The 12,020-nt window shown below is 44.1% G+C and overlaps 1 protein-coding gene across 6 annotated transcripts in view; it reads left to right on the top strand.

Annotated features, from left to right (window-relative positions):
* PTPRG (protein tyrosine phosphatase receptor type G) overlaps positions 1-12,020 on the top strand; it is a 1,080,885-nt gene that overhangs the window by 855,141 nt on the left and 213,724 nt on the right. For all 6 annotated transcript variants that reach the window (XM_085624730.1, XM_085624729.1, XM_085624728.1 and 3 more), the window contains one exon: positions 2,041-2,170. In XM_085624730.1, the coding sequence (XP_085480856.1) occupies positions 2,041-2,170 (130 nt within the window). The remainder of the gene's footprint in view (positions 1-2,040; positions 2,171-12,020) is intronic.

Below are 12,020 nucleotides of genomic sequence, written 5' to 3'. Positions count from 1 at the left end.
CTTCACTCCACTCCACACCACTTCACTTAACTCCGCTCCACTCCACAACACTCCACTCAACACCACTTCACTTAACTCAGCTCCACTCAACACCACTCCACAACACTCCACTCAACACCACTTCACTCAACTCCACTCCACAACACTCCAGTCAATGCCACTCTACAAACCTTTGTGTCGCTGCACTCAGTGCAACTCTGCTGCACTCAGTGCCACTCTGCTCAATGCTGCTCCACTCATGTGGACTCAGGTCCCTGAATACACCCTCATCGGCTGGGGAGAAGTTAAACAAGCATTAGCATAGGCAATAGGTTTCGCATTTGGGACCTTATAAGTGTTTAGCCTTGCAACACTTGATGTTGCACCAAGGATATTGTGCTGGATAACTAAACACTTATAAGGTCCCAAAGGCGAGACCTATTGGCTATGTCACTGCTTGCTTTAGTGAATGGTGGGTTTGCCTTGTGACTGATCAGTATATTGGAGCTCAAAACTAAAGCTATCCGTGAGCACAAAGCATAGACTGTTGTTGACCCACTTAATTATGTCGGGCCCCCAGTGTTTTCAGGGCTCGCTTTTATTTTACATTACAACTCAGCACTGTATGCACCTATACCTTGCTTCTTGAGTCATTCATAATGTGCTTAGCACCCTCTTCCCCTCCCCCTATCTTAAAAAAGGCTCGTCCGTCGGATTAGCACCTGGGCTGGGCTCATCTGTTTAAGTGATTTACCGCAGCCTCCGAGCTGAGCAGTGCCCTAGTTCTCGGAATCAGGAACAGTCTTTGCAGCGCTAACACCGGCTCGATCTTAAACCGGGCATGTATTCAACTCCTTTCCATGTGCTGCGAAAGCACAATTGTTGAATATACTCCCTCTTAAATGTACATTATACGTAAGTAACCGGTTATGACGGCGCTCGTGGACTGATAAACCTGTGGAAAGGAAAGGCCGGCGAGTGCTCATGAAAAGTTCCATGGTGGGGACGATTCTCGAAGACCATGCAGAGGGTCGGTGCAAAACGGCGTAGGTAAGAACTGACTGACGGCCACACGATTGTTACATCATTAAGGGAAGGGCTTTAAGTGGGCCGGGTCCTGCCGGTGCTCAACACCTTCGGTTCTAAAAAGCAGGTGCTGAGATGGGTCTCTAGCGGGCTCTGTTTTTGCCCTCACCATCCTGCGGAAAAAAATCGTTAGTCTGCAGTATTGCCACCCTTCACTGCCTTTGAGGTGACTTCAAAGTGACTCGTTATAGTTCTTTCACAGTCCCATCCATTCAGAACGGAAGCATTGTCAATATTACATACAACGAAGCTATAGTTGTTGCTTATTTATGTTTTGCAACTAACAACCATTGACAAAGCCAGTAGTCCTGGCTTGTAGGTGTAAAGCAGCCGTTGTCCTTGCAGGTAACAGCGTTGAGGCGGTGGAGCCAGGTAAGGGGGGATTTCGAGGGACGATGCAGAGGGAAAATTAATTATTTATTTTCCCCCGCATCGTCCCGCGAAATCCCCCCCTTACCTGGCCCACGGCTGTTACCTGCACGGACCATGTGATTCTGGGCAAATCACTTAATCTACCCGTGCCTACCAAAAAAACATGTCCTTGTGTAACGTAACTGGTGCTCATGTAAAGCGCTCCAATACCTTCGGGTCGAGTTCGCGCTATATAAAATGTGCACAAAACAAAAAAGACTGCAGGGCCTGAGACACGACTACTTTGCCCTTTAGGAATCGAGCCCTATGTTCGAAAACTCGCGACACTGGCCAGAATGTAAAATTTCAGTCAAATGCAGTATATGTACATATATTCACACACCTACAAAACCTATCTGGTGACAGAAAAACAAAACGTGTATTTTTGGATGTTGCACTAAAATAAACACATTTTGTATCTGCAAACAATAACTGCACGCATTGAAAAGCTTTTTTTTAAATGTTGAACTATTCTACGAATCACTAAGGACTTCATAATTGTATTTCTCTGAATTATACAAGCACGTGGTTCTCTTTCTGATATGTTGTCACTCGAATTCCTAGACAAGAACAGCTCGAGCATGACCAGCAGAGCTTCGACCGGCCAGATGGAGTGGATTATTCCTCTGATCGTCGTTTCCGCCATGACTTTTGTGTGCCTCATTCTTCTGATTGCTGTGCTCGTTTACTGGAGGTGAGCCATCTCTTCTTTCAATTCTGAAATGTCTGTTTATCAGGGTGTCGGTAGTAGCCCTAAGCTTGCTTTTACCTGTGATTGTTCATATGGGGGAGAGAGCGTGTAGCACAATTTTGCATTTCCGAACTCGATGCTTTGCTCCACGTTTGATTGCTTTTAAATTGCTCGGGTGGATTTTAATGTAACTTTTTTTTAGACTGCGAGGCGTTCTGGGTCTTAGATGGTAGCATGCTATTACATACTGTAAGTGAGGGCAAAGGAGTTGTAGCTTGCAAAATGGGAGTGTAGCAAATGTTGAAAGAGAGGGAAAGTGCAGCTATAAATGCGCTGCTTCTACAGGGTTCTGAAGAGCGTGTTTTAGATGAAAAACAGCAAAGTGAAAACAAAGCAAAAGGCGCAATTTTCTTAGTTTTTTTGTAAATTTAAGTAAGTTTTGCATAAATAAAGCACTCAAAACGGGTATATATCACCAATGTACATCTAAAGGACATAAGTAAATTACCATATTGTGCACTGAGTATCGTGAATGTACTTAACTGCACTGACGTGGATGAGGCACATCTGTTCTGTAAGCATTCATTGCATGTAGGGTTGTCAGCACTCCTATTAACCATACCTTTGTGCAAAATCTTTCTGCATCAGTCACTTAACTCTGTGTGAAGCACGTCTGAGCTGAGCCTGCTGTGTTTGGAGCCAGTGCTTAATTTGTAAAATAAAAATAAAAAAGGTAAGTGCCAGGGCCCTCGCCAGACCTCCACTGCAGTTTGCACTGCCCGTGCCAGCGCTGCGAATGACAGTACCTGTGTGCAAGTGTAACAATTCAGACTATTTGAGCCCCCCCCCCCCCAACCATAAGACTGGATTGGGCGGCAGGTATTAGTTGTTTTTATTGTATATTGAATTAATAAATAACAGTTCTGTAAATCTCTATGTAAAGCAAACCGTGTCACCATGTGGCAGCTGTCATAAGTGCTGGTGTTGACAATTAAGTGCCGGTGCCGCGCACGGGAAATCACCAACTCAAATTAAGCACTCGCTGGAGCTCTTCCAATGTTGTTTGAATATAGAATTAGCAACCGCACATCGTAGTGTCGAATACAGGTAGCGTTTTCACCTCTTGTTAGCTCTTGAAATTTGATTAAGTTGGATAGTCGGGCACCTTCAAGATCTAGGGGCAAATGTACGTCCATTTTCTGCGGTTGCAAACGGGAATTCGGCCCGTTTGCGACCGCAAAATTGGTCAGCCCCATGTACAAACTATAATTTACGAGTCCGTAACCTATTAGCGACTCGCAAAATATGGTTTGCCACTTGCTATTAGGAAGGGGCGTGCCAACGGCGTCCCTTCCTGATAGCAAGTCTGACTGCAATGTATGATTGTTTTGCAACCACATTTGTGATTGCAAAACACTCGCAGTTTACCACCCTTTTCAAAAGGGTGGTAAGCCACTCGCAAGCGGTAAGTACCTCCTGTTTTACTTTAAGGAATACGGGCTGCCTGTAAAAAAGAATAAAAATGCTTTCTTAAAAAAGCAGTCAGACATGGTGGTCTGCTGACTCCCAGCAGGCCACCCTCCCTGTGAGTGCTAGCCATTCCCAATGGAGTCTCAAATTGCGACTGCCGCATGAATATTAATGAGTCACTCAATTTTCAAACCCTTTGGGACTCGCAAACAGTGTTTGAGACACTGTTGTACAATCACTTTTGCGAGTCACAAATTGCGAGTCGCAATTCGAGGCAATTTGTGACTCGCAAAAGTGAATGTTTGTACATCTGGCCCCTAATGCGTTATTCATCATCTTTACCACATGCTTCACAGAGACAGCCTTTCATTTTTGGCCCCAGGTGCCCACTTTCACAGACGAGTAATAAGATTTGTGACCACATTCAGCAGGGATGTGAAGTATAACCAGCATTGGAAAAGACAGTAGGTCACAGCTCTAACAGGCTGAGCAGTCAGCTTTGACAATTGTAGATGTGCTTTTTAGGACTGAGTTTTGCCAGCACAGCTGGCAAACTGACCTATTGCTTACAATATGCATAGTGGACGTTGGGTCCACTCCTTTCAACCCTTGACTTTCTTTCAACAGCTATTTTCAGCCATTGGTTTGAGACGGTTGTTCATGCCACTTGCAGTACACTGCTTGAGGTACTACTTTACAACTATAGTTGTCTGTCCATGCGTGCTGGCACCCTCCTCTGCCTCTGCTATGAGGTGATAGCGCTGTCTGCGTTAGAACATAAAACCCCTTTCTATTGGTTTGCCATTGTTTCTTAAAGAACTGAACTGACGTTCGTGCCTTAGAATGTAATTCTTCATGTTCCATTTGGCCCCTGTTTTGGATTGTATTGTAATTGTATTTATATGGTGCTTACTACCCCTGATGAGGCATCAAAGCGCTTTTTCGGCGAGTAGCACGCTTCTCCAGAACCCATAAAGGATTAGTGTTGAATTAGTATAGTGAAATATGCAAGTAATTTGAGTGGTGTATAGGTTAGTCAGTTATTTGGCTTGAGAAGGGTAGCAGAGGGATAGAAGAGGGGAAAGGTTTGCATTTATATAGCTTTTGTTATCCCTGATGGGGTGTTGAAGCACTCTTTTGGCAAGTAGCACGCTTCTCCGAAACCCATAAAGGATTAGCGGTGAATTAGTATATGAAATATGAAAGTAATTTGAATGGTGGTTATGTTAGTCAGTTATTTGGATTGAGAAAGGTAGCGGAAGGTTAGGAGAGGGGAAAAAGTTGGCGTGGGGCAGTCACAAGCTCTTCTGACACAGAGAGCACTATGCTTTAAAAATCCAATATGCTGGTTTCCCAGCAATTCAACTTCCTATGCATATTGATTTGTTGCATGCCTAAATTTTGACATTTGAAATGGAACTTAAAAGCTAATGACTTTGTGAGCTTGTTAGTCTCATCATTCAGGCTGTTTCCTTCTCCTTTTAGAGGTTTCCAGGAATAAGATGCCTCTCTGTGAACATGAGCAGAAAAAAGATAACTTAAAGAACAACAATCCGGCTTCCAACATAGGATTGTGATTTCCACAGTATGCAATAACCATAACATTTTAGTATTACATTCAATCATTTGAAAGCTGCACCTTCACAGTAAATTAATATTATGCGGTGCAAAACACAGTCAATGCTAAACATTTTGTAAATGGCATTTGTAGTACAAAATAGTTCTAAAAAAGAATAGGTGATTGGTCGGGTAGATACCTGACGTTGCCTTGGACAGGATGTTCTGGAGGAGAGTGCCAGAGGGAGAAAACTTCCAGTGTGGGTGCCTGTGAGCACCTATTTAATGCCTTCCCCTGGGTTCCCTGATTATAAGGGATCCTTCTAGACTTGGTGTTAACCGAGTAGGACTCTTTCAACAGTCCTTAGCTACTGAACAGTTGTTTACTATTGTTTCTCAATTCACAGTTGCTCAAATGGACTACAGTGGCATGGATCCAATTTTAGAAAGTGAAAGTAGCAGTGAGTAGGAAACGCATAGGTGTAGCCAAGTATAGGCACAAATGGTGTGGTATGATTTGGACATGTAGGCAGCTTTTTCCAGAGCAAGTACTGCACACAGACTACCTCCAGTAGGCAGAACCAGAGCTTTTGATGTTCCCAGTTAAGGTTTAATTTTGTGTGCCTTGTCCTTGAAATGGAGGACAGGGTACTCGCATGATAGTGCCATGTAGCATTCCCCAGGACACTGACCATTATCCTTCTAGGGTTGGGAGGAATTCCATACTAATACCACTGGGGCCTGGGGTTGCCAAGAAGGGACTCACGATCATAATTAGAATTATGGAAACCTCATGGGTTTGACTATTGAGATGTTGTTAGGGGCCCTGTATGACTTGTTTTCTGTGTGTGTTTGTATGAGTTTGGGGGAAATGGACTGCTACATAAAGTCTGTGTGGGCTAATCTCCCTGAAAAAAATAAACAGTTCCCTTCTGTTGGGAGATTAGCACAAATCCACTTATGTATCTCCAACAAAGGACCTTGGCACTCAAACTGTAGCCTGTGTTTGCTTTGAGGTGGGGGGGGATACAATCATTAGAATTTTGACCATGAAGGCCTGTACTGGGGGGTAGGGGGGCATGCAAACCTTAGACTTTAGACACAGAAGGCCCATATTACATAACTAGCATACTGTCCCCGTTTGCTTGACAATGCACCCCTCATCGACCAGGCTATCTTGAATCCAGTGGCACAGTGAGCACGGGACCCATATCTGGGCATACCCTTCCCACTTACGATGACAAAAGCAAAAATAACAAATGATGGACGGAAGGCTGAACAAATCAAACACTCTTCCACTCCCCCTAGTCCCCCAGTCGCAGATCTGGGTTTAATTCGTTTTTCTCACCACGCTATGCCAGTTTTGACCCAGCCATATACAAATCGGTCTTGGCTTGCTCCCCATGTGAACATTCCAGCCCGAACTGCGAGGCCCTGTCCTCCCTGGACCAGAAACAAGCATCCTGCGACAAACACCTTAAGAGGGAAGGGCATGCCCAGATGTGGGTCCCGTGCTCACTGTGCCACTGGATTCAAACCAGCCTGGCTGATGAGGGGTGATACCCCGAAACCGGTCCCAGGATGCTTGTTTCCGGTCCAGAGAGGACCTGCCTGACAGTTCGGGCTGGACTGTTCCCATGCAGAGCAGGGTCAAGACTAATTTGCATATGGCTGGGTCCAAACTGGGGTGGCGAAGTGAGCAAAAAATGAAGGATTAAACTCCGATCTGTGCTTAGGGGTAAATGTTTGATTTGTTCAGCATTGCTTCCATCATTTGTTCTTTTTGCTTAGAACTCAAAATGGCATATTTTTCTATAGTGACAAGGAAAATTGAGGCCAGTACAGTTTTACTTTGGACACGAGCCTCTGTTCTGTTCCACGCTTGAAGATAAGAGCAAGTTATTGTACTTCTGCCCAGGTAGGCCGTGAAACTTTAGTATGTGCCTTTCACTTGTGAACCTGAAGACCTTGCTCGGAAAAATATGGAACTTTAAATAGTTTTACAGAGCTGTCAAGATTCCCATATGGGTAGCTCATCCGGTGTAGGGTTTTCCTCTGCATTAGTGTTTTATTCCATTATATTTAGGATTACAGTTATCAGATTGTAAGAAAAAATGCACAAACTTTTCACACACGGAGGAAGGACATTTGAGTCTACACGCTGCAATATCATGAGAAAGATACAAAAATTGGACTGAAATGTTTTAAGAGTTAGATATTAAAGCCAGAGTCCATTGTTTTCTGCTAAAGGAACTTGATTCATACTTATTGCACATAATTGTGCTTAAGAAGGAATTGAACCAGTGAAGGTGACCTGGCAGAAAGACTGACTCCACTTTAATATCTTCAGAAATGTTAACATCATTTGCAGTGTAGACACCTTTTAGCATTGGTCATTATATTTTTGTGATTAAAAACACCCACGGAGATACTACAGGGATGTGAATCACCTAACCAGTACACATTATAGCTAGAATTGTGACGTGTTGCAAGTGAGAGTATAGTGTGCATATTAAGGCTAAGGGTCATGACCTTTGAAATCTGTCCTGTCGAGGTAAACTGGGGCATCTGGTCACCCTAAACGTATTGGGGCATTTTTGGACAGCAGTCCAGTCAAACCTGCACTGCTGAATTATTTTTATGGTATGACTTGACAGCAGATCTGTCGCCATACAATTATGTGAGTATTAGCCTGGAGAGGGGATTTGGCTCTGCCCACAAATTGGTAGCCAGGAGTACATATTTTGATTGGGCAGAAGTTGTGTGCTTCCTCAAAGTGCTTGCCCTTCACATAGCTTTGATAATTGTGTCCATTTATCTATCTGCCTGAGTGCTGGCAATTGGCTAACTGATTGAGGGGGTAAAACCCTATCAAACCGCAACCACAATTTGTTAGGGTAAAGCTACAAGCACACTCCAAATTAATCTGTGTTTAACACTCCGGTAGCTTGGCGCACAGTCAGGCTTAACTTGGAGGCAATGTGTAAAGCATTTATGCAGCACTTCAACCAGTAATAAAGTAAAAACACAACATAAGAAAAATCCCACACCCAGGTTGAAAAACAATCAATTGAACCAGAGATATTCAAATTTAAATATTTAAGTACAAATAGTGCTTAAAAGCACAAGGCGCAACTGTGGTTTCTAGTCAAGTCGGACCGGGACAAAGTCACAAGTTCAGGGCAACAGTCTTGGAATGCGGGCCTGTTACAGAGAGCCAGTTAGGCCCCCTGAACAAAAGTACCTTAAATCCTGGTTTGCGTCGCGAAAGCCCACGTCAATTATGCATCACGCAGCTGCAGTTCTGAGAAGCTGCAGAGCTGTGATGGGGGGTCTTGCATCGTCGTCGAAGATGCTGTCTGAGGGGCTTGCATTGTGAAGGCCTGCGTCGGGACTGGCAATTCAATTCAGAGGAAACTGAGCTGCGTTGCGGGGTCCGGCGTCAGGGAAGTATTGCGCTGTGGCAGTTCTGATGTGGCTGCTAGATGTCACACTGCGTCGGTTCTGCTTCACAGGACCACTGCTTGGCTCGTAGCTCACTTTCAGTGCGCACTTCCAAGGGTCCAGGATTGGGGTGGCAACACTTGGGGGGACGGGGGGGGGGGTAGGACTCACATCAGACCGGGTCCAGGTGCTGGGTTCAAAGTGGTTAGAGCCTTTTCTGTCCCTGAGGCTTTGACCAATAGGCCAGCCAACTAGCCCTTGGAGTAACTCTGGCAGTCCTGTGTTCAAGATGCAGGTCCAGTCCTTCACTCAGACAGCAGTGTAGCTATCCTTCTTGCAGAGCACCACAGCAGTCCTTCTGAGTCTTACATAGGGCCAGAGGTATACTGAGGAGTTGGGTCCAAGGGTCCAATATGTATACCTGGTGCCCACTTCCAAGTCGGAATTTCTGTCTCCCTGTCCTGGCACCACATTGTTTGGGGTCACAATAGACTAGTGTCAAACCCTTTGTGAGTGCACTCAGGCAGAGCCTTTCTGATGTGCAGGTGTGCCAGGTGAAAGTTCCTCCCCTCATCAAGTCACAGATGACCCATCCTTTGTCTCCCTGTCTGTGAGCAATAAACAAAGACCAACTTCCAGCCACACCTAGTCAGATGACCCAGGAAAGAGGCTGCAGGCACCAAATGGTTAGGAAAAGAAAATGCCAACTTTCCAAAAATGGGATTTTCAGAATTGTGGCTTAAAATCAGACTTTACAATTAATGAGGGTTTTAAATTAAAATTCTTTAGACACCAAACTCTATCTACCTACCTGCTCCCAATCCAAAGTTCTCACTTATTAAATGTAATCCGTTAAATCAATGTTATCCCATGGCAGAGGCAGGCCTTGCAGTAGTGTAAACCTAATTTAAGAGTTTTTCACTTCCAGGACATGTGAAACTTCAAACAATATGTTCAAGTTTTTAAATGCACTGCATCCTGCTCTACGGCTGTTTTAAGTATACATAACAGTGATCGATGGAATGCTTGAATTATTGTCAGCCACTGGTAATCACGCAGACCACATCCCAGTCCATCATTATTTTGCACACCATGCTGCCACCTCAGTTTGGAACCAGCTATATGTAAATCCGTCTTGACCCTGCTCCAGTAGGAACAGTCCTGTCCGAAATGCCAAGCCAGGTCCTCCCTGAACCGGAGCAAAAGCAACCCAGGACCGATTTCACCCGAGTTATGGGTTTATCAGCCAGTGCCCTCTGTCTCTTGAGAGAGTGCGCAGGACGTGCACTCCTATGAAGTGCTAAATCAGTATAACAGCAGAGAAGAAATACTTCCCTGATGTCAGCAGTGCAAGGGTACAACTCATCCAGGCAGAACACTAAACTAAAATGCTCATGGGTGGAAGAAACACAACAATAAATCGGAAAGCCAGAAAGCATGAAATGGACAAATCCATTGTCATGAGCAAGGGGCTTACACAAAGTACTTTTTATGTATATTAGAAACAGTAGGTCTGGTCAACAGATAAACAAAGCGGTCTGTAGCAGAGACCAAAAAATGGTCTGACTTACCTACGGTGTCTGTCCCAAAATGTAAACCAAACACTGCCAGCAAAGGCTTACCTTGGGGGGGAAAAAACACAGCATGTGGCTTTCATCTGCCTGGTTGAAACATCAGGAAATTGAGAATTCAATTTGTGCAGCTTGGTTTAAGCTGAGTAGCATCGGTACAGCAAGATCTGTTGAGCTCTTAAAGTATTTTGCTTCCAGGAATGAGTAGCTCTCTCGTTTCAGGTATTTATCTAGTCATTCTAGTCCTCCATGGCCAAAAGGATTTTAAAGTCACAGAATGCAATGAAAACTTCCTTAACTAAATAGGCTACTCTGGCACAGAATGTGGGAGCTGGAGACATCTGCACCTGTCCCTTTGCAATTAACTAAGGAACTGTTGAGCATATATAGTTAATGCATTATCAATTGTGGGAGATGTTAGTCTTAGTATAACATGGCCCATGAAATTATTTTTATAGGCATCTTCTGATGTCCGAATGTATCTGTAATATGAAAATGTCAGCGCTACTCCTTTGTAATAACTGTTTACGAGAGTAATGATGTAGCAGTCTCTCTCATTCCGCTTCAGAGTTCTTATCAGTCCGAAGAGGACGCTCTTGGAAAGACTGAAGCAGCTTGTGTTAATGTTCAGAGACTGTGAATGATAACACTGTAGTCTGTAAGGAGGGAGAGGCAGCGAATGTCAGAACAATTGGTTGTGAGGTGAGTGAGACAATGCACGGCAGCCCAGAAACTTGTTGCACCAAAAGCCATGACGTGTATGGCTTAATGTACCCCCTAACACACACACACACTAGGTACTTTATAAGGATACAGAAGGACATCGGAGTTCTATACTTCTATGCACTTGACCTGGCAGATTCCTCTGTACCCAAATATTTTAGTATAATCGTCGTACAGGACCCTACACTGGTCATATGTACTTTTGGTTGTTGACTGAAAGCGTATTAAAGGAGGTAGCACCCGCAATACATTTAATTGAAAATGATTGGCGCCACAAAGACAACAGAGAGGAATATGTCCAAACAAGAAAAGTTTATTATCCATATTTTAGTCAAGTTACAAATCTAACAATAAGTCAATTTAGCCCAAAATATATATATATCAATATAATTGTGTAGTCTGAATTTGTATAATAGAAAGAAGAAAATGAAAAATATAACAAGGTACAAAGTATAGAATATGAAGTATATTGGTTCCATAAAGGAATCTTCCTAAGCTAAATAAAGCTTCAAAAGTGGCAAAGAGAAGTTAGAAAGGTGTCCGCATCAAATGAACCAAATTAAGTTTGTGGTGTACGCACTGGCACAGATATTCACCCATGAAGCTCAAAACCTCCGGCAGGGGAAATTAGCAGAGTGCGGAGCAAGTATTCCCTCAGCGAAGCCAGGACAGGATCTGCCAAACTATTCTGAGAACAGTTATTACACAGTCGAAGGTTCTGGACAGTTTGTCCCCTCCCTCTCCCTCGGAATGATCCAATCAGGAGACCTTATTCTCTAGGAGCAGGTAGTTTACCATCAGTCATCAACGAAGCATGCAGCTGCATAGCCTTGTAGTTAGCAACAACCCAGTCTGCCTGGTACAGGAGTCGCTCTCCTATCCCCATGCACAACACATCCATGGCCAAGTTCTAAATAAAATGTCTAATCCAATAGTTTCCAACAATTAACAAAAAGCCTCTTCTATGGACTTTCAGCACATATGGTGGGATTGCCCATCCATCCGCCCCTTTTGGGAGGAAATCTTGACGCACATAAGATATGCTGGGATATCCCATCCCCTCTACCATGGCACATACCCTTCTTGGG

The sequence above is a fragment of the Triturus cristatus genome, chromosome 9 (assembly GCF_964204655.1).
Source record: "Triturus cristatus chromosome 9, aTriCri1.1, whole genome shotgun sequence".
In the NCBI taxonomy this organism is placed as follows: Eukaryota; Metazoa; Chordata; class Amphibia; order Caudata; family Salamandridae; genus Triturus; species Triturus cristatus.
The sequence above is the reverse complement of the archived record's forward strand: the minus strand, read 5'-3'. Positions and strand labels throughout refer to the sequence as shown.